The sequence below is a fragment of the Eretmochelys imbricata genome, chromosome 8 (genome assembly GCF_965152235.1).
Source record: "Eretmochelys imbricata isolate rEreImb1 chromosome 8, rEreImb1.hap1, whole genome shotgun sequence".
NCBI lineage: Eukaryota > Metazoa > Chordata > Testudines > Cheloniidae > Eretmochelys > Eretmochelys imbricata.
In genome coordinates, this window is record NC_135579.1 from 83,662,335 (window position 1) to 83,684,989 (window position 22,655).

The following is a 22,655-nucleotide window of genomic DNA, read 5'->3' on the forward strand; positions in this document are numbered from 1 at the left end:
GGTTCAGAACCTCCTGAGCAACTCGGGGAGGAAGTTGAAGATGAGGCAGAAAGGAAATACACCCCTCAAGCTTGTCTCATTGTCCTCACCTGATGAGGCAGCAGATGCCCCCTCCACCATCCATGACAGATTATTTTAAATCACTTAGCTCAGAGGGTTGCAAAAGTCCTGCCAATAACAGGTGCACAAAGTGACTGAACCTCACCACAAACTGGTGAACAATCTTCCACCTCTAGCAGTGACCCTCTCAGTTAATGAGGCACTTCTGGATCCTGTCAGAGTTATTTGGCAGACCCCTGCGTTCGGCCTTTCGACATGTAAGTGGGCGGACGAAAAGTATTATGTGCCGGCAAAGGGCACCAAATATCTATTTTCCCACCTGCCTCCAGTTCCATCACTGTGGATGTGGTTAATTCTAGAGGCCTCCAATACCAGGTTAAATCCACCAAGATGGGAAACGCTAGGAACTGTTTCACAGAAAAGTGTATTCATCAGCCACTCTTCAGTTCTAGGTGGCTAATTATTGCTAATTTAATTGCTAATTTAGCCATGTTGTTTAGCAATGTTTAGCCAAATATGGCTACCAGAACTATGTGCATTTCTTTATCGATCAGCTCCCAGATCTGCCACAAAGACTGATTCATGGTGATAATTAATGAGGGCCAGCTGATGGTGAAAACATCTCTACAGTCCACATTAGACGCAGCAGACACAGCGGCTCGTTCAATTTCCACAGCTGTGGTTATGAGAAGGCTACAGTTGTCTGGCTTCTGGCTACAGTGGAAGATCTTCCCTTTGAGGGAACGAAGCTGTTTGCCGAAAAGACATATGTGTCCCTTCACACACTGAAGGATTCTCGGGCAACCCTTCATTCCTTGGGGATATACATGCCAGCCTGCAAGAGAAAATACAGCCGTTAGCCACTGTGTAAGTCCTGGTCATCACAGTACACACCTCAATATTTGTCACAGAGATCTTATGAGCCACAGAGAAAGAAATCAAGATTCCCGTCAGGACCACAGCTGACTTCGTCTCAGCCCTCAATCTCGAAGCGGCAGTTTTGGTTCAGTTGGGTTTACAGGCCAAACAGAGACAACATAGGCAAGCTTATATCGATGCCCACCAGGGTCAATAGCAGCAAAGAGTCCTGTGGCACCTTATAGACTAACAGATGTATTGGAGCATAAGCTTTTGTGGGTGAATACCCACTTCATCGGATGCGTGCGTTGGATGTATTCACTCACAAAAGCTTATGCTCCAGTACGTGTGTTAGTCTATAAGGTGCCACAGGACTCTTTGCTGCTTTTACAGATCCAGACTAACAGGGCTACCCCTCTGGTACTTGACACCAGGGTCAAGCAATCCTTAGACTGGTGGAAGGACCCAATAAACATCTGTATGGGAATCCCGTTTGCTCAGTCTTCCCCATCCCTTTTCATGATCACCGACGTATCCCTTATAAGCTGGGGAGCACATCTCAATGGCCATACAACATATGACAGATGGTCTCCAGCCGATGTGTCTCCACATCAACCTGCTTGAGCTCGGAGTAGTCAGAAATGCTTGCGCTCACTTTCTCCCACTGATCAAGAACACGCATACAAAGGTCATGACGGACAATATGGCCTGCATGTACTACATAAACCAACAGGGAGGTGCAAGGTCTCATTCCCTGTGCATAGAAGCACTGAAGTTATGGAACTGGTGAATCTCTCACAATGTCCTAATATCAGAGGCTTATCTACTGGGAATACACAACACGATAGCCAACTGTCTCAGCCACAAATTCCCACACAACCACAAATGGGAAATAGTCGATGATTCTACACTATATATTCTGAGTACACCTTGTAATAGACTTAATAGACTTGTTTGCTACTCACCAAAACAAGAAATATGTCCACAGTACTGTTCCAGGGCGGGGATGGGTTGACGCTCCATGGGAGACGCTCTCCTCCTTCCTTGGGATAAGGGCCTTCTTTATGCTTTTCCCCCATTCCCTCTATTGCTGAAAGTTCTCTTGAAGATAAGAAGGGAAAAAGCAAACATCATTCTTATCACCCCCACCTGGCCCAGGCAGATGTGGTACCCTTATCTGTCGCAGCTGGCAGTACGTCCACCGATTACTACTGATCACTCCTTACCTCCTGTCACAGAACGAGGGCAGGTGGCGGACAGGATGAAAGGTCTGCTGGTATCGTCCCAGAGGATCTCGTCTTGGATAACCGCCTGCATCAAATTTTATTATGAACAGGCAAGAGTGTCTCCCCGGTTGTCATGACTGCCCATTCCATGAGGGCACAGGTATCATCAGTGGCCTTCCTTGTACAGGTACTAATCTGCAGAGCCGCTACCTGATCTTCGGTCTATACCTTTGCCTCCCACTACGCCATCACCCAGCAGGCCGGGACATTGCCAGTTTCTGAAGAGCAGTGTTGCAAGAAGCATGTCCGTGAACTCTCAGCCTGCCTCCAGGGCTACTGCTTGGGAGTCACCTAGCATGGAATAGACATGAGCAAGCACTCGAAGAAAAAACAGTTACTAACCTTCTGTAATTCTTCTTCGAGATGTGTTGTTCATGTTCATTCTGTGACCCGCCTTCCTACCCCTCCGTCAGAATTGACGGCAAGAAGGAACTGAGAGGGCGCAGGGCCAGAGGCACTCCTTATATGGGCTCATGAGCACGGGGCTCCATGAGCATATGGCCTGCCCTGTGGATATCACTAAAGAAAAAGTCTCTGGCAACTGTGCATGTGGGCATGCACACATCTAGCATGGAATGGACATGAGGAACACATCTTGAAGAACAGCAGTTACTGTAACAGCAGTTACAGAAGGCTAGTAACAATTTTTTCTAGAGTTTAAAAAAAAAAAGGAATAAAAACCTCTTTCATGCTGTCTTTTTACATTATAATAAAGAAAACAAAGGGCACAAAATCAGTTTTTTCTTTCTAAGGTCTCATTTGAAGGAAAGTCAGCAAGATCTCAAATAGTTAAGAAAACCAGGTTTAGATATAAGAATTGCAAAGCTGTTTATATGGTAAAATAAAATGTAACTTGATTCTTCTTTCACATACATGAGTCTGGGTTTCCCTGACATTCCCCTACAATGGTTGGTGGTGGACACTCTTATGCTCAATAGAGGAGCATTAGTTTTAGTTGTTAGTTAAGGTACTAGTTTATTCAAAGGAAACATAAAATCTTTAAACTCTCAAGTAGGAATTGACTTTCAGATATTTTCGTGAGATTCAAGACTACCAAGTATTTACTGCTTTGATACACTGAGAACATTTAAATAATTTTGTATCAATCCAAATATTGCTACTCAACTCATCAGATATTAGATAGAAATCATGGTTTACTGAAAAAAATCATTTTGCATCTATCTATAACAATGCAGGTAATGGGCCTGTCTGTTTTATTGTTTTTTCTAGCTCAACAGAGCATTCCAAGAAGAAGAATCTCCATCCATTTTTTACTGCATCAGTATGCAGTGGTTCAGAGAATGGGAAGGATTTGTGAAGGGCAAAGACCGTGGTAAGTAACTACTTGGGGTTATAAAACTCTCTTCAGTAGGTAGGTAATCTGTGCTCTTTCGTTATGTTCTCTGTCTTTTCAGGTAGTAGTACCAGTAAAGTAAATTATGTCTGAATGTTGTCAGAAGGATAGAACAAAGAATATTATGAGCAGAATAGTAAAGAAAATATTTAATGCATGCTTTGATATGTTGCAAGTATTATCCAGGAATTATGCAGCTCTTGTTAATAGAGCTGTCTTCAGGTGCAAGTCTCTTTTGTAAAGCTACAGTTTAAATATTGGATAATATCTATTATGGGGATTGGGTAAGGATAGCAATTGTGGCTAACTTGCTTTTGAAACTGCTCGAAGATTTTTATTCATTATTGCAATGGTTACTTTCTGAAAAATGTCCATTTGTGTCTTTGTATCATAGTACTATTGCTGAAATTATCTGTTTCCTTTTCCTCCATACAAAGTATACAATTCAGCAGTGAGTAGACCAATGGGAGGCAACTCAACTGCAATGCTCTTTTAAAAAAAATAAAAATAAAAACTACTTTCTTTCAATTTTCAGAGTCCTAATTTTTTATTATTCTTTTTTCCACACTAGATCCTCCAGGCCCTATTGATAATACGAAGATTGCAGTCACTAAATGTAGTAATGTTATATTAAAACAAGGTAAGTAACTAATAATATTGTAAATTATTTATGCAGCCTATTCTTTGTTAATGGTTTGGGAAAAATGCTGCTATGACGTTCTATATGCAGGTTTTAGTGGTTTTATGCTCTTCATGCTAAGTTTCAGATCATACATGCATGGCAGTTGGAGAAAAAAACAGACACATGACCCCAAGCAGCCAGGCCACCTGACAGTTTACCCAAGAAAATTAATGGACTAGCTTCTATTGCAGATAAATCCAACTACAGATATGAGTATCGAAAATAGTGTAGAGAACTAATTTTCTATTGAGGGGGAAAGTATTTTCTCTCTGTCTTTCGTTAGATGTGTACCACTCAGTATGCTTTGAGCTTGGAGTCTTTTCCCTCTAGGTTGGAGGTGCTGGCTTTGAAGCTACTGGATGTAAGATACATCCGTTTAAACGGTCTGTCCTGATTTGGATCATCAGTTTGAATCAAGAATTACGTCAAAGTAAAAGAATATAGCCACAATGTGTGTGTGCCCAGCTCGAGACAAAAATATCAAAGTCTGTGCCCAAGAGAAATACAGAAAATGGAAAAGTATAGAAAAAATGCCCTGGGAGACCTAGAGGAAAAGGATCTTATTAAATTTTAAAAATAATTTTAATAATTTTTGTGAGCCTGATAGAAGTCAGTGTTCTGAAGGGGATTTGAATGATAGAGCTGGAGTCCTCTAGTGGATTGTTATTGGTAGGTCATTACATACAGAAAGCGTCATCTGCATTCATAGCATATAGTACTAATGGGGGAATTCTGTGCCAAAAAATTAAAAATTCTGCACAAATATTTTAAAATTCTGAAAAAATCTGCTTATTTTATTTGTCAAAATAACTCAATGTAATCACACCAGTTTCAATTATTTTGGTAATTTATTTCAAAATACCTGTCAGCAAGTATGTGTGTAACAATACAGGCAACAAAAAAAGATTCAGGAAATGTTTTTGACAAATAGATTCTTACTAGGCATATTAATACAGAACTCTGAGGAGTAATTCATTTAAAGTACAGTACAGAACCATATTTCCCGCACCCCTCAGAAGCGGTGCAAAGGCCTGGGGAGTCAGGGGTATGGAGGAGCTGAGGGAGGGCGAAGTAGTTACTGGGTATGAACGTGAAGGGTTGTTGGGTATGTGTGGCAAACATATGGAACAGAGTTTTTTTGCGGGGGTGGGGCAGGGAGGGATTGTTAGGAAGCATCCCCCATGCAGACCCTGGCTGACCCCTAGCCTCTCCCATTCAGTCAGGCACATCTGCCCCGGTCAACATGTGCCACTCCACCCCCACTCAGCCACCCACTCACCTTCCCCATACGGCCCTGTACCCCTCCCCCCTGTCCCTATGTGTCCTTGCACCCCTCAGCCAGCCCCCTCCCCTCATCTCCATGTATCCCTGTCCTAATGTGTCTTTGTGCCCCCACTCAGCCATCCCCCTTCCCCTCTGTAGCTCTGCAGCCCCTCCCCCTCTGCTCATGTGGCCCTGTGCCTCCACTTGCATTCAGCCCCTGCCCTAGTCTATCCTCCTCCACTAGCCTTTATGAGCCTGCGTCTGACCCCCCCAGCAGCCTATGCTGTCTGTCTCCGCATATCCCCTATCTCCTGACCTGGCCCAACAGGCGTTGTGAAGAAGGCAGGCTCTTTCTCTTCCCTATTGAGCTGGGGTTGGCCAGGAGCTGCTGTTCTGTTTTAGCGCCATACCGCCCTCCGGTGGGACAAAGGCAGAACTCCAGCAACTTTTCTGAAAAAAAAAAAAAAATTAAAAATATGCGCATTACATGAAATATGCGTGCATGCAGTGGCACAGAATGCCCCCAGGAGTAATATAGTAACTGTACTCTTTCAAAATTCATCTTAATGCATTTCATAATATTACCCTCTAAGATGTGGTTTTAAAGTTTACAGGCAGTATGGCTAAATATTTACATTATCCTGTTACTTGGTTTCTATGAGACTTAGACCCATGGTATATTAGAGGTTTTTAATTATTTAAACTCTATATACACAGTGTCCATATGTTAAGCATCTGACTATAACATACAACAATAAGGAAACTTGGTGTTAAATCACTTACTGCTGGTAGATTGGCCACCAAGCTCTCACTCTAGCTTAAGCTATCCTAAGCCATAATAGAACTAGATAGGAATTGGAAAAGTATTTCTACTAAACTCACTTGTCTTGCATTGACTCTGAGTTGAAAGAGAGAGAGGTGACAGGAATTCTGGTAAATACTGTACAGTACCACGTAATTGCTGATCCAACACCTGTTAAAGTCAATGTGATTCTGTTGTTGTCCTCTGTAATGTCCTATTGGTGTATTCTTCCTTGGGTTCTGAGAATTTCTTCGTGTTTCCTGCTTTATAGTCTGCACTTCTAGTGCTTTGTCTCAGCCACTGTGAGCAGACTGGACTTTGTGGAGTCCCTTAACTCCATGCCTTAGTTAGCTGGAGTTGGATGTGAAATCCTTTGATTGCCAGAACGTGAACACAAACTTGTCTGCAATCAGCCTGGTGGACAAATATATCAAATAAGATGATTCATTATAGAAACTTCACATTTTATAACCTATTTTGGGTTTTGATATGCTAGTTGTACGTTTGAGATAAAATTACGTGCCACATTCTCTGGTGACCAGTTGGTTTTGGTATTAATTAGTATTAAATGTAAGAAACAGTTTGTTCTCCATTATGTTCTTGACAATTCACTTACAAAATACTGTAACCAGGTTGGATAGTATGTACAGTGTTGCAGAAATTCAAAGGGATGATATTAAATTGGAGTGTTTAGTATTTAGGGCAAGAAGTTTTCTGCCACTCTTAAACATCTTTTTCTAAAGTCACAGGAGTTTTACTCTAACTCATAATCTAAATTTTTAAAGATACTCTTTTGAAAAAGATTAAATATATTGTTTTCAGGAGCAGATTCTGGACAGATTTCCGAAGAAACTTGGAATTTTCTCCAGTCAATCTATGGGGGCGGGCCAGAGATCATGCTCCGACCACCTGTTGCTCCAGTAGAACCTGATGTGCTTCAAACAGAGGAGAAGATTGAATTAGAAACTCGTGGTCTGTAGCCATCAGCACAAATATGAATTTGTAAGAAATCCTTTCCACTTGCCCAAAACACATTCCTGAAAGGTGTCTAGTTTTTATTTTATTTTATTTTTGCCTAGAAAGGGGCAGCTCATTGGGCATTATGTTAGTAATGGAAGAATGATTTGAAACTTATAATATAGATTTGTTAAAAAATTTACTTTGAAACCTTTCAGACAGACTATTCCCTTCATGTTTTGGAAGGTATGTGACTTACATAATTTGGAACATTTGGTTAATTGAAAAAAAGTCAACACAGTTTTTTGCTACATATTAAACCTATGCTGTCCTTTGTAGAATTATAAAATTGAGATGAAGGATTTTAAAAATGCTTTTAAATATCGCTATAAATTGCTGATCAGTCTTTTCTGACGTTTACAAAATGCAGCATGTCTTTAATTGTACAGTTTTGACAAGACGAGGTATAAAAAGAGCATATTTTAAATGGATCATGGGGAAGTAGTAAACACTCAGGAAAAGTTAAGTTTCACTTTTTTTTGTTTGCACTGCAATGTATAAAATAATGAACAGCATAAAACTTTCAAATTCTTTTCTTATTTGAATGTATCAAATATATAATTAGTCTGGATGGAATATTGTTTTGGTCAGCATATGTCAGTAACTTATTGCTTACTAAAGTTTAAATCATATAATAAGCTTCTGTATATAAACCTACCAAATATCTTCAATACTATCAGTGATGGAAAAAAATCTTAGTCTTCTTTAGGATATTTGTTGAGAGCATGAAGCGTGGAATGTAAATGATTGTGGACATGAGACTGATGCGCACTTAAGAAATTAAATTGTCTAGTCTTTTTTTTAATTAAATTTAATTAAAACTGAAAAAAATCATTGTATAGTTACAAAACACTTTTTGGCATGATTTGTGATGTCAGAAGTTGGATAAAATATGTTGCAAGATTACAAAATCTTGCTGGATAATGTATACTGGAATGTGAATGGCATTCAATCTTTTTTCTTTCTCTCCCCCTCCCCTTTCCCCGCCTGAAATCAACATTATTTAAGGCTGGTTTAAATAAAAATGACCTTTAAAAACTGGAAATATTTATTCAAATGTGTTTGAATTCTTGTAAGTGAAATACAAATAATATGTAGTAACTTGATTGCAATACAGATTTCATGTGTTTAAGAGGTGTTCCTTAAAGTTTTCCCCATTTAGGTGTTAGGAGCTGGTGTTTAGAGACAACGTGAGGTAATATCTTTTATTGGACCACCTTGGGGGTTGTTTGAAGGCCAGAAGAGGGGTTCAGGAAAGATTTCTTTCAGGATGGGGCCCTCATCGAGTTTGGGTTGTAGTTGTTTAATGATATCCCATATAGGTTCCAGTGTGGAGTGGCAAGTGACAACTACAAGTGTGCAGTCGGGGAGGGGGTATATCTGTATTGAAGCAGGTTTTCTCAGGGTATAAAATAAAATAATAATACTCCCTCTGAACACTGGATTTATGACTTATTGCAACAAACTGAGGGGATGGTATGATGAGACTTCCTACAATGTATGTAGCCAATCTGCGACTGCTAGCTGCAAATGTCTCCAGTGGCTGGTAATGGAACCCTAGATGGGGAGGGCTCTGAGTTACTACGGAGAATTCTTTCCCAGGTGTCTGGCTGGTGGGTCTTACCTATGTGCTCAGAGTCTAACTGATCGCCGTATTTGGGGTTGGGAAGGAATTTTCCCCTAGGTCAGATTGGCAGAGACCCGAGCGGGGGTTCGCTTTCTTCTTCAAGTGATGGTCCCTATTGTATTCCATTGTATGTTACACGTGTCCGAAGCTGGAGTATTTGAAAGTAGTAGAGTCCATTAGTTTGTGCATGCGCCCTTGCCTCACCTCATGGTTTCATCAGAGGTGGTAAAGAGCGGGGCGGACTGACTTTGTTTCCAGTTCCTTCTCATTGCTGCATGGTCAGAGTGAGAGCTACTAGTGTTCTCTCAAGTATGATGCACCTTCAAACATTTAGAATTGTATATAGTTAGTTTTTCTTGAAGTGTTTTCTGTTTTTACAGTTATAATGTAGTTTTAGCTTTTAGTAGTATTTGTAGTAGAACTGAGACTTCGGGGGAATCTGTTTACGGATTACCCGTCCCCCTCACCCCCTCCACCTCAGTACCTGTGGGTGGGTACCAGGCTATGCCAAAGACACCAGGATTTAAAATCTGCCTGCCCTCATTCCTTCTTGATCAGTTATGAACATCAATGCTGCCTCTACTGGTTGGGAGAAGCCCCCATTTCATCCAGGTGCAGTATCTGCAACTCCTTACCAAGCTTTACCCAAAAAGGCTGCATGGAAGTCACCATGAGGCCTCATTCGGACCCAGGTCAGGGAGCTTTTCCCTCCACACCCCTGCACATCAGCCTGAGACAGCCAGTGCAACCTCCTGCTATGGAGATTTGAGTTTTCATCCTCAGAGGATTCCAATGGAGTACAAGGGCCTCCCATTCTCTACTGCCACTATGAGTACCCCAAAAGACCACCGGCATCATGTCAGTACCCTCTTCTACAACAGCAGAGGAGCCAATGGTTTACCACACAATAGGGCCCTGTGCAGCACCCACCAGCTCTCTCTCCTCGAGTCACTGTGCCCACGACTCCTGGCGGGGATCGCCAGCTCTGCGTCATCGCGGATCTAGACGTCGCAGCGTCTTGAGAAGTAGTAGCACAAGGCAGCACCATTCCTCGACGTCGGAGTCCCGGTCCCCGTGGCAGACGTCGTTCTCGGCAACATTGATTGTACCGCTCCCATGGTACTGATAGGTCATTGGTAACCCTGACCTCGTCCCACATGTGGCCCCCTGTGTCCCAGCCCAGCCAACCTGACCAGCTAGTGCTGCTGGTGTCACAGCACGGTCAGTGGCAAGGGCCCCCATAGCAGGGCCAGTGGTGACAGTGGATCCCCTAGCCCCCGGTGCATGCTCAGCCAGAGGCTCATTCAGTAGCAGGGGCGTCGGAGGCTCCCTCCGCCTCACTATCCAGGCCTCCAAGGGATAGATCGATGGGTCATGGATCCTCAGCACCACACGCGGAGTCCGACCAAGGGGTGGATCCCGTGGCGCCGGCTGATGTGCAGAGCTCTGTACCAGCCTCCTCCCACGCGCCGGATGACAAGTTTGCAGCCCCACCCCCCTCCGCACCACAGGAGGACTTCAGGGCTCACCAGGAGCTACTGAAGCGAGTAGCATTGACCCTCCAGCTCCAATCTGAGGAGATTGAGGGACCCTCAGACTTGCTCTTCAATGTCCTCTCCTCTTCAGTTCTGGGCAGAGAGGCCCTACCGCTGCATGAAGGAGTGGCTAACATTTCCAATGCCTTCTGGCAAACGCCGGCCTCCCTTGCGCCAATGTCGAAGGCAGAGCGCAAATATTTTGTGCCCACGAAAGGGCACGAGTATCTCTCTACCCATCCGGCCCCCTACTCTCTAGTGGTGGAGTCTGTAAATCATAGGGAGAGACAGGACCCACACCCAAGAATAAGGACTCTAGAAGGCTGGACTCATTTGGTAGGAAGCTTTATTTGTTGTCCAGTTTCCAGCTCTGGGTGGCCAACCACCAAGCCCTCCTTAGCTGTTATGAGTTTAACTTCTGGAGGTCACTGCCCAAATTCGAACCCTCCCTTCTGGAGCATGAAAGGAAGGAATTTAAGGTGCTTGTGGAGGAGGGTGCCGCTGCTGCGAAGGCTGCTCTGCAGGCAGCTTCGGATGCAGCTGACACAGCTGCTCGGTCAGTGGCCTCTGTGGTGTCTATGCACAGGGCGTCTTGGCTACTGCTGTCTGGGCTGTCCACGGAGGCACAGTCTGTGATGCAGGATCTTCCCTTCGATGGCAAGGACCTGTTTGTGGAACAAACAGATGTGAAACTTCATGGCATGAAGGAATCACTTACTACCCTGTAAACCCTTGGGCTTTACGTCCCGCCTGCCAAGGACAAGCCTAAGCTGCAGGCTCCCGCCCCAGCTCCTCAGCCAAGATATGAGCCCGCCTATAAGAGGTCCAAGACCCAAAAGAGGCAACCTAAGAGGCAGTCTCGCTCTGCCCCTCAGCCTGGGCCCTCGAGGGGCAAGCAGCAGGGCAAGAGACGTTTTTGACTGGCTGCGGGAGGGTACCTGGGTGCCTCCCGAGAGGACCCTCCTACCAAAAAGTTTGCCTTCAGCAACCATTTGTGCGCATTCCTTGCGGAATGGTCCTGAATAACATCGGACCATTGGGTACTCAACACCATTTCCCAGGGCTACAATCTACAGTTTGTTTCACCCCCGCCCTCCCACCCCCCTCCCTGGGACGACATGGGAGACCCATCACATGTACCCCTGTTAGAGCAGGAAGTGGGTCAGCTCCTCAGCTTGGGAGCTGTGGAGAAAGTTCCAAGGGAGTTCTGGGGAAAAGGATTTTACTCCCGTTACTTCCTTATCCCAAAGGCGAAAGGGAGGCTCAGGCCTGTCCTGGATTTGCGAGACCTCAGTCGGTTCATGGTCAAATGCCAGATCTGCACGGTGTCTCTGGCATGTATCATACCCTCTCTGGACCCTGGCGATTGGTATGCGGCCTTGGAGCTTCAGGATGCATACTTCCATATCCATATATTCGAGGGGCACAGATGCTTCCTTCGTTGCTTGGTGGGACAGGACCACTACCAGTTTACGGTCCTCCCATTTGGCCTGTCCACCACGCCCAGAGTATTCACAAAGTGTATGGCGGTTGTGGTGGCCTACCTTGGATGCTGAGGGGTCCGGATATTTCCCTACCTCAATGACTGGTTGCTCAAGGGCAGCTCCCGGTCTCGGGTACAGGACCATGTGGAGCTGCTTTTGGCTGTGTGTGCCAACCTAGGCCTCCTAGTAAACGAGGCCAATACCCTTGTGGTGCAAGCAGCAACTGAATGGTCCAGACCCCAGCCCCTGCACTACACCCCAGCTGATAAGGAGGGCAAACAATTGGACTTTCTGGGAAGCCAGGTCTGCTCATCAGCTAGCCTCTAGTTCCAAATTTCGAACTATCAAGCCTTGTTGGCTAAATATGAATTCCTCAACTATGGCAAACTGGAGGACTTTACTGAAAAGCTGTCTCAGCAAGATCGACCCCGGTTCCAGTCTATCCTGGATGAAGGGAAACTTGTGGCATGATCAGCGCTTCAATCTGCTGTAGACATGGCAGATACCTCATTGTGCTCAATGGCTGTGGGCATTGTCATGCAGAAGGAATCGTGTCTTCATTCATTTGGTTTCCCCATAGAGGTGCAAAAATCACTCCCTTTCAGTGAATTGCATCTATTTAACCAGAAAACTGATGATTCACTCCATACCCTGAAGGATTCAAAAGCCACACTTTGATCTCTGGGCATCTGTACACCTGTACCCAAACAGAAATTCTACTGCCCACTACCAACACAGTGGTTCAGGACTACCCAGTTTTTCCACCAAAGACTGAACGAACCACCGCGCAAGCACCAGAAGACCCAATACCCTCCAGGCCCGCCTTCACAGCCTACATCACCACACACATGCAACCCTCTCAGAAAAGCTATTTCTGAGTACCACTACAGAGCTGTCAACCAGTGAGACTACTGTAATACAACCACCCCATCCCTTTTAGCATTCATTCTACCAGCTTAGAGAGCAATAGCAACAGACAAGCAGGTGCTAGATGTCATCCGTTATGACTATCCAATCAAATTCATGACACTACCTCACCCACAACCCTACTTCTTAGGGACCATTCTCACTAGAGCATCCTTGCCCTAGAGATAGATTCAGTACTACAAAGGGAGTGATAGTCCTCCAAACGATCAAGGGACAGGGTTCTATTCAACTTACTTCCTGATACCCAAAAAGAAAGGCGGTTGGAGACCAGTCCTGGATCTCTCTCCCCTCCATTGCTTCATTCACAAACCCAAGTTTGGTATGGTCACTTGAGCAGCCATCATACTGTCGCTAGAAAAAGGTATGTGGTTTGTGGCTCTCGATATGCAGGACACCTATTTTTACATCAACCCACAGATGACCCTGAGCTTCCTGGTAGGCCTTCAGCACTTTCAATACAGGATCCTACCATCTGGACTCACCACTGCTCCCAGGGTCTTCACCAAAGTTTTCTCTGTTGTAGAAGCCCACCTCAGGCATTATGGGGTCCTTATATTCCCCTGTCTCAATGACTGGCTACTAGAAGCGTGATCCAGAGATGCAGATCTCATCTCAACCACCATGTTGCTCAGATTCCTTTCCTCCATAGGAGTCAGGGTAAATGTCGAAAAATCAGCTTGGGTTCCCACACAGTCCCTAGAGTTCAGAGGGACCTCCATCAATTCAGTCACAGCACGAGCTTACATACCAAGGGACAGATTCCAGACTCGGCAAGAACTCATCCCCTGAATAGTCTACAGTCCATCTGTCCCAGTCAGGACTTGCCTATCCATCCTTGGCCACATGGCAGCCTGCATATATGTCACTGCCTGTGCTCAGCTCTGCCTCGCTTCAGCTGTGGCTTCAGAGAGTTTACTCACCCATGTGGCATACCATAGATCTTATGTTGATAGTCCCCCCACATTGGTAGACTCTTTCCACTGTTGGTGGACAGACTTGCGACAGGTCTGGGTAGGGATCCTCTTCCTCCCATCCTCCCTGGACAGGGAAGTCATCAGAGACGCATCCCTTGCAGGATGGGGAGCACACATGTGAGACCACATGACACAAAGGACACAGACCCCTCAGGAATCCAGGATGCACATAAACATTCTGGAACTCCGGGTGGTACGGAGAATGTGTCAAGCATTTCTCACATCCATTCGCTGCCATTATGTTCTCATCATATCAGACAACAACACCATCATTTATTACATCGACAAACAGAAGGGCACGAGGTCAACTGCTGTGTGTGCAGAGGCCAGTCAATCTCTGGGATTGGTGCATCACCCACAAGATCCTGTTTTTGGCAGCTTTTATATTCCAGGGACTCAGAAGTTGATTGCAGATGTTCGCACTAGAAGATTCATGGCTGATCACAAGTAGGAATTCCATGACACTTTAGTAAATGACATCTTCAACCAATGGGGGACTCTGAGCAGAGACCTCTTTGCCTCCCATGCCAACAACAAATGCAGCACATACTGCTCTGCGGGGGTGCGGAGGAACAGGGGTGTGTCGGTATCCACTCTCAAGGTGACGTTCTCATACTCCGCTGGTCAGACCAGATCAACTATGCCTTCTCCCGCGCCCCCCTTCCCCAACCACCACCTTTCCTGCCATGTGTACTCCACAAGATCAGGTGGGAGAGAGCCATTATCATTCTGATCGCCCCATTCTGGCCAAGACAGTTCTAGTTTCCCAACCTTCTCTGCATGTCAGCCTATCCCTCACTTCCCCTACCTGCTTTCCCCAAGCTGCTAATGCAACACAACAGCAGGATCAGACATACCAATCTGCAGACATGTCACTTCAGAGCGTGGTACTTGGATGGGCAGCTTCTCTAGAATGGGAGTGTTAATCGGAAGTGCAAGAAATCCTCTTGAGCAGCAGAAAAGAGTCCACTAGGTGTTCCTACTGGGCCAAGTGGAAACGTGTCACCTCCTGGGACCAACAGAAAGGGCTTTTCCCACAGGAAGTAGAGATTCCCCTTCTTTTCAATTATCTCCTGTCCTGGAAGACATTGGGGCTCGCCCTCAACTCTCTCAAGGTCCTCGTAGTGGCAGTCAGTGCCTTACACCCCCCCCCCATGGAAGGACACTCTGTATTTACACTTCTGTTGACTAATAGGTTTTGGAAAGATTTCCTCAGAACTTTCCCACCCATACAACCTATCGCTCCCCAGTGGGTCCTCAACCTCATTCTAATGGCACTAATGAAATAGCCCTTTGAATCACTGGCTTTGTGCTCTGTCCTTTCTTTTCATAAAAGTTGCATTACTTGTGGCTATCACTTTGGCGAGAAGGGTAGGTGAACTTTGGGGCCATGATGGCGGACCCCCCCCTTCAACATTTTCCATAAGGACAAAGTCTCCCTGCACCTACATCCCAATTTTCTACCAAAGGTAATATCCCAGTTTCATCTCAACCAACTCATATATTTAATTGCTTTCTTTTCAAAGTGTCATGCCTCAGCAGAGGAACAACAAGTTCATTCCCTCCACGTCTGCCAGGCCATGGCCTTCTACCTGCAGGGGACAAGACTCATCAGGAAGTCTCCTAGATATTGTTTATTGCAGTAGCTGAGAGAGTTAAGGGGCAAGCAATCTCCACACAGAGAATCTCCAAGTGGATTTTGGGGTGCATTACATTCTGCTATTAGTTGTTGCTACTGCCTGCACCGCTCAGAGTGAGAGCCCATTCCATAAGCACCCACGCGTGTAGGGCAGCCATATGGAGTTTGGTACATACTTTTGCAACAGATGACTCATTTGGCACCGCTGTCCTCCCCTCAACTGTTCCATCCTCATCCTTGCATCTTCCTCCAAATTAGGTACTGCTTGTTAATCACCCTCAGTGGAATACAATAAGGGCCATCACTCAAAGAAGAAGAGGTTACTTAGCTGTAACTGGAGGTTCTTCAGAATGTGTGGTCACTGTCTATATTCAACTTTCTACCCTCCTTCCCCTTTGCTGCGGATCTATTCAGTTGGTGATGGAGAAGGAACTGGAGACGTGGTCAGTCTGCCCTGCCCTTTATCACCTCGGATGAAACCATGAGGCGAGGGTGCATGTGCGGACCAACGGACACTACTACTTTCAAATTCTCTGGCTCCAGAAGCATGGCATGCATGCATAAACCCTCAATAGAACCACGCATCTCAAAGAACCTCCAGTTACAGGCAAGTAACCTTCTCTTCTGCTGCAGCATGGGGCCTGGGTCACTTTCATGTTTAAATTAGTGTAAATGGTGGATTCTCTGTAACTTGAAGTCTTTAAATCATGATTTGAGGAATTCAGTAACTCAGCCAGAGGTTAGGGGTGGGTGGGTGAGGTTCTGTGACCTGCAATGTGCAGGTGGTCAGACTAGATGATCATGATGGTCCCTTCTGACCTTAACCACACACGCGCGCGCGCGTCTTCCCACCTCTGACTGGAGGCCTTGTATTTAGCTGTGATACTTTGAGTGAGTTTCCAAGACCTGAAGAAGAGCTCTGTGTAAGCTTGAAAGCTTGTGTGTCTCACCAACAGAACATGGTCCAATAAAAATTACCACCTCACCCACCTTGTCTCTCAACAACATTTCCAAACACCATGAGATGAGATTTTCTGGCATGAGTTTATTTTCCTTCAGAACTAGGAGAAGGAAGTGAAGGAAGAACCTTCTAATGTGTTCATGAACAGTACTCATAACAAATCGTGCTGGTTCGCATTTCAGATCTGTTTACGGTTTAAACGGTTCCAAAAGGTTAGTCTTTCTTGCCATCCATGAAGTATATAGAATTGTACTGTAAATTTGCAGAAATTTTTTTCACCAGTAAATTAAATCCCAGCTAGAGGAGTACTATAAACCTACATAATCTGTTTCACCTCCCTCTCCAGTGGATTATGATTTAACACTTAAGCTTGATGAACATGGGGGCACCAAAATAAACCTGCCTCTATTTCTAGTGAGCAGTAAGAATCTTGAGTGGATATATTGGATAATCCATTTTTTTTCCTAACAAGGAAAAATATTTGGAATGGCTTCTCTGATAGCTATTGGGCTTACTTTCAGTGATTTCCCTAAATGATAGTTAAGGCACAGCTGTTCCCTGTGTTCATTACAGAATAGCCATATCAAGAAAAGACCCAGCTGGAGCCAAGAGGAATACATAAGTTTGTCAAACTCAGTTGGAGAGAATTTTCTTATGCACTCTGATAGCACTACATTCCTTACCTTGGTTGGTGGGATCTGTTTCTCATATCTTTCAACTGTTGAGTTGCCTGTATGCAATATATATACTACTTAGGCATCATCTAGAGGCTAGCTGAAGAAAACTGTTTTGGTTATACTTCTCTTTGCTGAGGTTTTAGAAACCTCTACAAAACCACTTAATTCTGTGATTTAGTCTGCCCTAGAAAGGCGGAGTCAACATGCTTGTCACGTCACGGAAGCGTGAAGGTGTTTGTATATCAAATCTAATTCCCTGCCTAAAACCAAAATAGTGCCAGATCCCAAATGAAAGCTCTTTTCTCTAAATGGCGAAAGTGGACTCATTTCAAAATGAATCTGGGACCACCTGATGTGACTGGCAGGTCTTACAGCTTCTATAAATATTGCATCTTACATCACACAAGTCACCTGAGCACAATTTCCCCTTAGGAGTCATTGATGGGTACATAAGTGGATTTTAAAAAGTGGATTGTTGTTTTCTGTTTATCCATGCAGTCTATTTCCTCCCAACTGGTGGAAACAAGCCAAATTTAATTTTCTGACAATTACTATCTAGATATTTCCTGCTCAAGACTTTGAACTGCATGGGGGAAAGGTACAACACTAAATTTGGACACTGAAAAGTGGAAATAAGGTGATATACAAACATCATCACAGTAAATCATAAGATGAATAGATTAATTTAAATGATGGGAAAGGTGGTTTGTTGGTAAACTATGAATGGGGGCACTGCTTGTATACAGCACAGTGGGAAAAGCCATTTAATTCTTGCAAGTCAGTACTATTTTAGCTGAAAATAGCTGCAGTCATAAAAAGAAAAAATACCAAAACAATTTTTATGTCCTTTTCTCCAAAAGAAATTGCAAATTCCTTCATATTGTAATTCAGACTGTGCAATGTTTGCTTTCCCCAGAAATCAACATTTTTTGAGGTGATTAATTTTATTCTGTCTCTTCTATGTACCTTTTTGTAGTGTACATTCTAAAACAAGATGTCCTGGTTACCATGGTGACACTGACATTTTTTCCCATGGCTTTCATTAAAATGGTAAATTCAAAAGAAGAGAGATGTAGCACTGACTGACACTCTATATTGATGTTTCCTTCCACCTCGGGGTAAACCTTCTCTAAGGGACCAACTGTAAGACTTTTTAATTAGATATTCAGCTTTCTTAGCAAAACAAACACTTCCATAGTTGCCCAAATGTAACTGGTTGGTTGCAATTAATTCAGTGGCTTAATCATTTAATTAGAAACATTTCTAATTACATTTCTTGTCTAATGCTGTTTATAATTAGACTGATTCTATGATTTAAATACACAAGCAATAAATATCAAGACATTTCAGCTGTGACCTCTTCAGAATCTAAAAATCCCTATACAAATTTAGTAGAGGGCCACATTGTCTCACCTTTTTTTTCTTTTTTTGTAATCTAATTAGTTCACTTCCCTGCCCAAGAACCAAGCAATATAGAATTAAGCATAATTTTTATAAAATGTTTACAAAACTAATCATTGCCGGGTCAAATAAAGGCCAAAACAAAGACAAGACAGGGAACAGATCTGAATGAAATTTATGGTGAGTGTAATATGTCACTGTAAATAAATATTAGTAGTACTGACAACCAAGCTCTCAGCAGAATCTGAACATGATTTAGTCCCCTGCAAACGCTTAGGCCTTTGTATAGTCACATGCATGAGTGCTTACAGGTTTGGAGTCTTAATTTAGTAATAGTTAATGCTTCATCTCTGTTTACAGTGTTCTGGTTAGAAATGAAGAATGCTTTGATGCCAAAACTACCATTTTTCTGGGACTTTTGAGGAAGTGTCAGGAACCCTAGCTAAGATAAATAATAGATCAGTGCAATTTTTCAGAGCGAATAACTAATAAAGCTTGTCTTTGAAAACAATGTATTAGACTGTCGGATTTCACTGAGATTTGTGAATGGGATTTTTTTTCCCAGCTTGAACTGTTTGATCATCTTTCCTGCACTAGAAATAATGTATCACATTTCAAATTGTATCACACCTACTACTTATTGAGAGGCTGCATGCAAAATGTTCAATTGTAAATGACTGATTTCACTAGGAATCCTACCGCATATCTGTCCTTCAAACAAAGTTGTATTTGGTCCCAGAAAATGTTCCACATCACAACACTGCCATTACTATGTCAGAGTGAAAAGTATACAGAATGGCAGAATTAAACACTTTTTTAAAAAACACTTCTTTGGGAACAAAATGAAAACCTTCCCACAAATACAAGTGTGACCATAACCACCTGGCCTTTTTATGTTCCCACAGTCCTGGATGGCAGGCTTCTCTACAGGAACAGTAAGATTTTTTAGACTGGAGCATGAGGGGAAAAGGGACCGCACCGGAGGAAACCCTGGTAGGAGAGGAGGCAGAGTCACAGGAACATACCGCAGATCAGGCCCTACAGCTGGCTAGTGGGCCTCCTGGGCCTGTTTTCTGAGGATCTGTTCAGGGATGGGCCCAGGGAACAGCCTGGGGAGGGAGTGGCACAGGAGCTGGAACAGATCAGCAGCTGGGTAAGCAGCAGCCAACATCTTTATTATAATTATGGGGAAAATGGTAGCATAAATGGGAGGGATTTCTGGGTTATGGCCAATAAAATAGTTATGGAGGATATTTGGAATGGGATGGCTTCAGACGGTTAACGGTGGAAGTCATGCCGTTTCCCTGGTCCTCTTCCTTCCGTGGGACCACCATGTAGCCAAGGTGGCTTCCACATGGGGGAAAAAATTAAACATGCAACTAAGTTTCCACTTAAAAAAGAAAATAAGAATTACAGGTTTAGCAAGCATGAGTACATATTTCTGCATATATTGCTCGGTTTGTAGCTATGTCACGCTGGCAGACTGATACAGTTACACCGTTATTAGCATTAGAGCCTTGTCCCAGACAGCATAGATTATAAACCCCCGTGGCTGTATTAAGTGAAAAAAGTCCCTTCGGGATGTCTGTACTTGGTCTACTGACCCGGGCCGTCCACAGCATGCTGTCTGAGCTGGAGAGAAGGAAGCAGGGGGAATCGGTTCTGCTGTTAGCAAGCCTCCACATTCTGATTCAGTATCCTGTTAATGTTCATCTGAATTTTCCTCCCCTCATGGCAGGTAGTGCTTGAAACTTTTTCATGCAGGAGAATCAGTGAGATTTCTGGGCAGGATAAACTTCCAGTGGTTGCTCTGTAGTTTAACCGCCCTCTCAACTCCTTGCTATGTTGTTCAGCCAGCAGGTGATGAAAAGATCTCCATTGTATAGATAGAGGGAATTCCGGCACTAGCCTGGAACATTTGCTCCCTCTTCCACTCGGGGACCTCCCGCAGGCTTTCCTGGCCTGAAATAATATTGAAACCAATACTGGGAACAGGTCCCCTGGTCTAAATAGCCTAACCACCCCCCCAATCAGTTCCTGGTATATTTAATTAAATCTGAAATTCCTTATTATGTCTTTGGTCTGGGTACATGGCTACAAGGAGCTTCTGAAGATGCCAGTGTGTAAAGATGGAATAAAAGTATCAAACTATAGTATGATGGGGGATTTTTTTCTCTTTCTATGGATGAAAAATAATTTTAAAAGTTGAAGGCCCTGTTGGATCAAGGCAATCATCCAGGACTCTTGAGGAGAGGACCCTCAACCAGCATGGAAAAAGGAAAAGGCTCAGATGACCTGTTGCTTGAGATAGGGCACAGGTCAGAACAATGAACACCTCAAGGAGCAGCAGTGAGGGAGAATAGTGATGCAGTTCTTGATCATGCCCAGAGGGAGCAGTGTGAGTGGCTGCCCATCCTGATAGTTAGCAGGCAATAGCTCCTGCACCATCATTGATGCCTATGGACTCTCCTTCACTTCACCACACCCTGCACCCTGTGCAGCCATTGGACAATCCAAAGATGGGGTTGGCTATGACCCACTCTATGCACTGGAATGGGCAGATGTTCCCCATTTACTGTATCTCTATACAATGTGTAAAGCTGCAAGTAATGAGAATGGATACACATATAACATCCAGTTCTTCTTTGAGTGATTGCTCATGTCTATTCCACAATTGGTGTGTGTGTTCGCCACGTGCACCGGTGCCAGAAGTTTTTCCCCTAGCAGTACACATGGGGGGAGCGCCCCCCGCGACCTGTGGAGTGGCGCCTTCCTGGCGCAGTATAAGGGGAGTTGTGTGCTCCCCGACCCTCAGTCCCTTCTTGCCGCCAGTGAAGGTGCATCAGAACTACTCTGCTCCAGCTTTGCTGTAGCTCGTCCCCAGGAACTGTTTGTTCGTTCAGTGTTAGTACCTGTAATTAGTTAGCTGTTTAGTCAGTCAGTGATTCCGGGCCAGGGCACGCCCCACGCCCCGGGGTTTAAGTCGTGTGGCTCTTGTAGGCGTTCTATGCCAAGAAGTGACCCGCACGCAGACTGTTTGTGCTGTTTGGGAGAAACCTATATCAGTGAAAGGTACAAGATTTGCAAGTTGTTTAAGCCTCCGACCAAAAGAGAAAGGGACATTAGGCTCCGGGACATCCTGATGAAGTCGGCGCTGACCCCAACTCCAGCACACCGCTCCAAACCGGTACCTGGCACCGTGGCATTGGTATGTGGCGACCCTCCAGTGCCATCAACCAGTCGGCACTGCCCCCCGTCCACGGGGCACGCCAAAAGGGCCAGGAAGATTCCCTCTTTGCAGCGGCACCGAAGGAAGTCTGGGACAGAGGCTAGGCCCATGTCGGGCGGTCCTCGATCCCCACCGGGGCCCAGGCCTCGGACTCACGTTGAGCGGAGTAGCCCTGCCCCTTTGGAACAGGCCTCTCCGGATGTCCAGATGCCATCCATACCTGAAGCCCTCCAGGTGGCCCGGGACGTTATGTCCATGCCGATGTCAGCCCCATGCTCCAGAGTCGCCACAGCCCGGTACCGGGCTTGGTCGAGGGAAAATTCCCAAGCCGTTCACCGCTCACAACCCAGCAGAGTCCATGTGGATCGCCCTCGATGCCGACCAGACTGTCTGGCTGGATTCTGGCCGCCTGAGACTCTCGGCACCACTTGTCCTCAAGGAGCGAATATAGACAGGACCGCAGCAGGTGTTGCCAACAGTCCTTGTCTCAGAGGGAGTACTGCAGTTGGTCACGGCTCGGTCATCGATGCCGTTCCCGCTCAGACTCCTGCTCCAAGTCTCCGCCAAGACATCACAGTCCTGGGCGTTGATCACCGGCATCTCGCTGTCGTGAGTCTGCCCGTCGAGGCCATTCGTGGAGCAGCTGTTACCGTTGGTACTGGTCCTCCACATCAAAATCATGGTCCCATGGCCGACGTAGATCCCAGCACTGCCACTCCTCCCGCTCCAGAAACAGCAGCAGATCTTACGCTAGCCCGGCCTCCATTTGTTGTCGTCTTTCGATGGGCCAGACCAGCCAACCCGAACAGCCGGCCCCAAACAGCCACGCGAGTGTCGTGGCTGGCCTAATGGTACCAGTGGGCACCGTAGCCTCCAGCG

General features: G+C 45.0%; 1 protein-coding gene across 3 annotated transcripts in view; it reads left to right on the forward strand.

Annotated features, from left to right (window-relative positions):
- Window positions 1-8,367, forward strand: part of USP33 (ubiquitin specific peptidase 33) — an 89,068-nt gene extending 80,701 nt beyond the window's left edge. For all 3 annotated transcript variants that reach the window (XM_077823558.1, XM_077823559.1, XM_077823560.1), the window contains 3 exons: window positions 3,435-3,537; window positions 4,130-4,198; window positions 7,128-8,367. In XM_077823558.1, coding sequence (XP_077679684.1) covers window positions 3,435-3,537; window positions 4,130-4,198; window positions 7,128-7,285 — 330 coding nt within the window. In that variant the 3' untranslated portion in view covers window positions 7,286-8,367. The remainder of the gene's footprint in view (window positions 1-3,434; window positions 3,538-4,129; window positions 4,199-7,127) is intronic.
- Window positions 8,368-22,655: the final 14,288 nt, after the last annotated feature.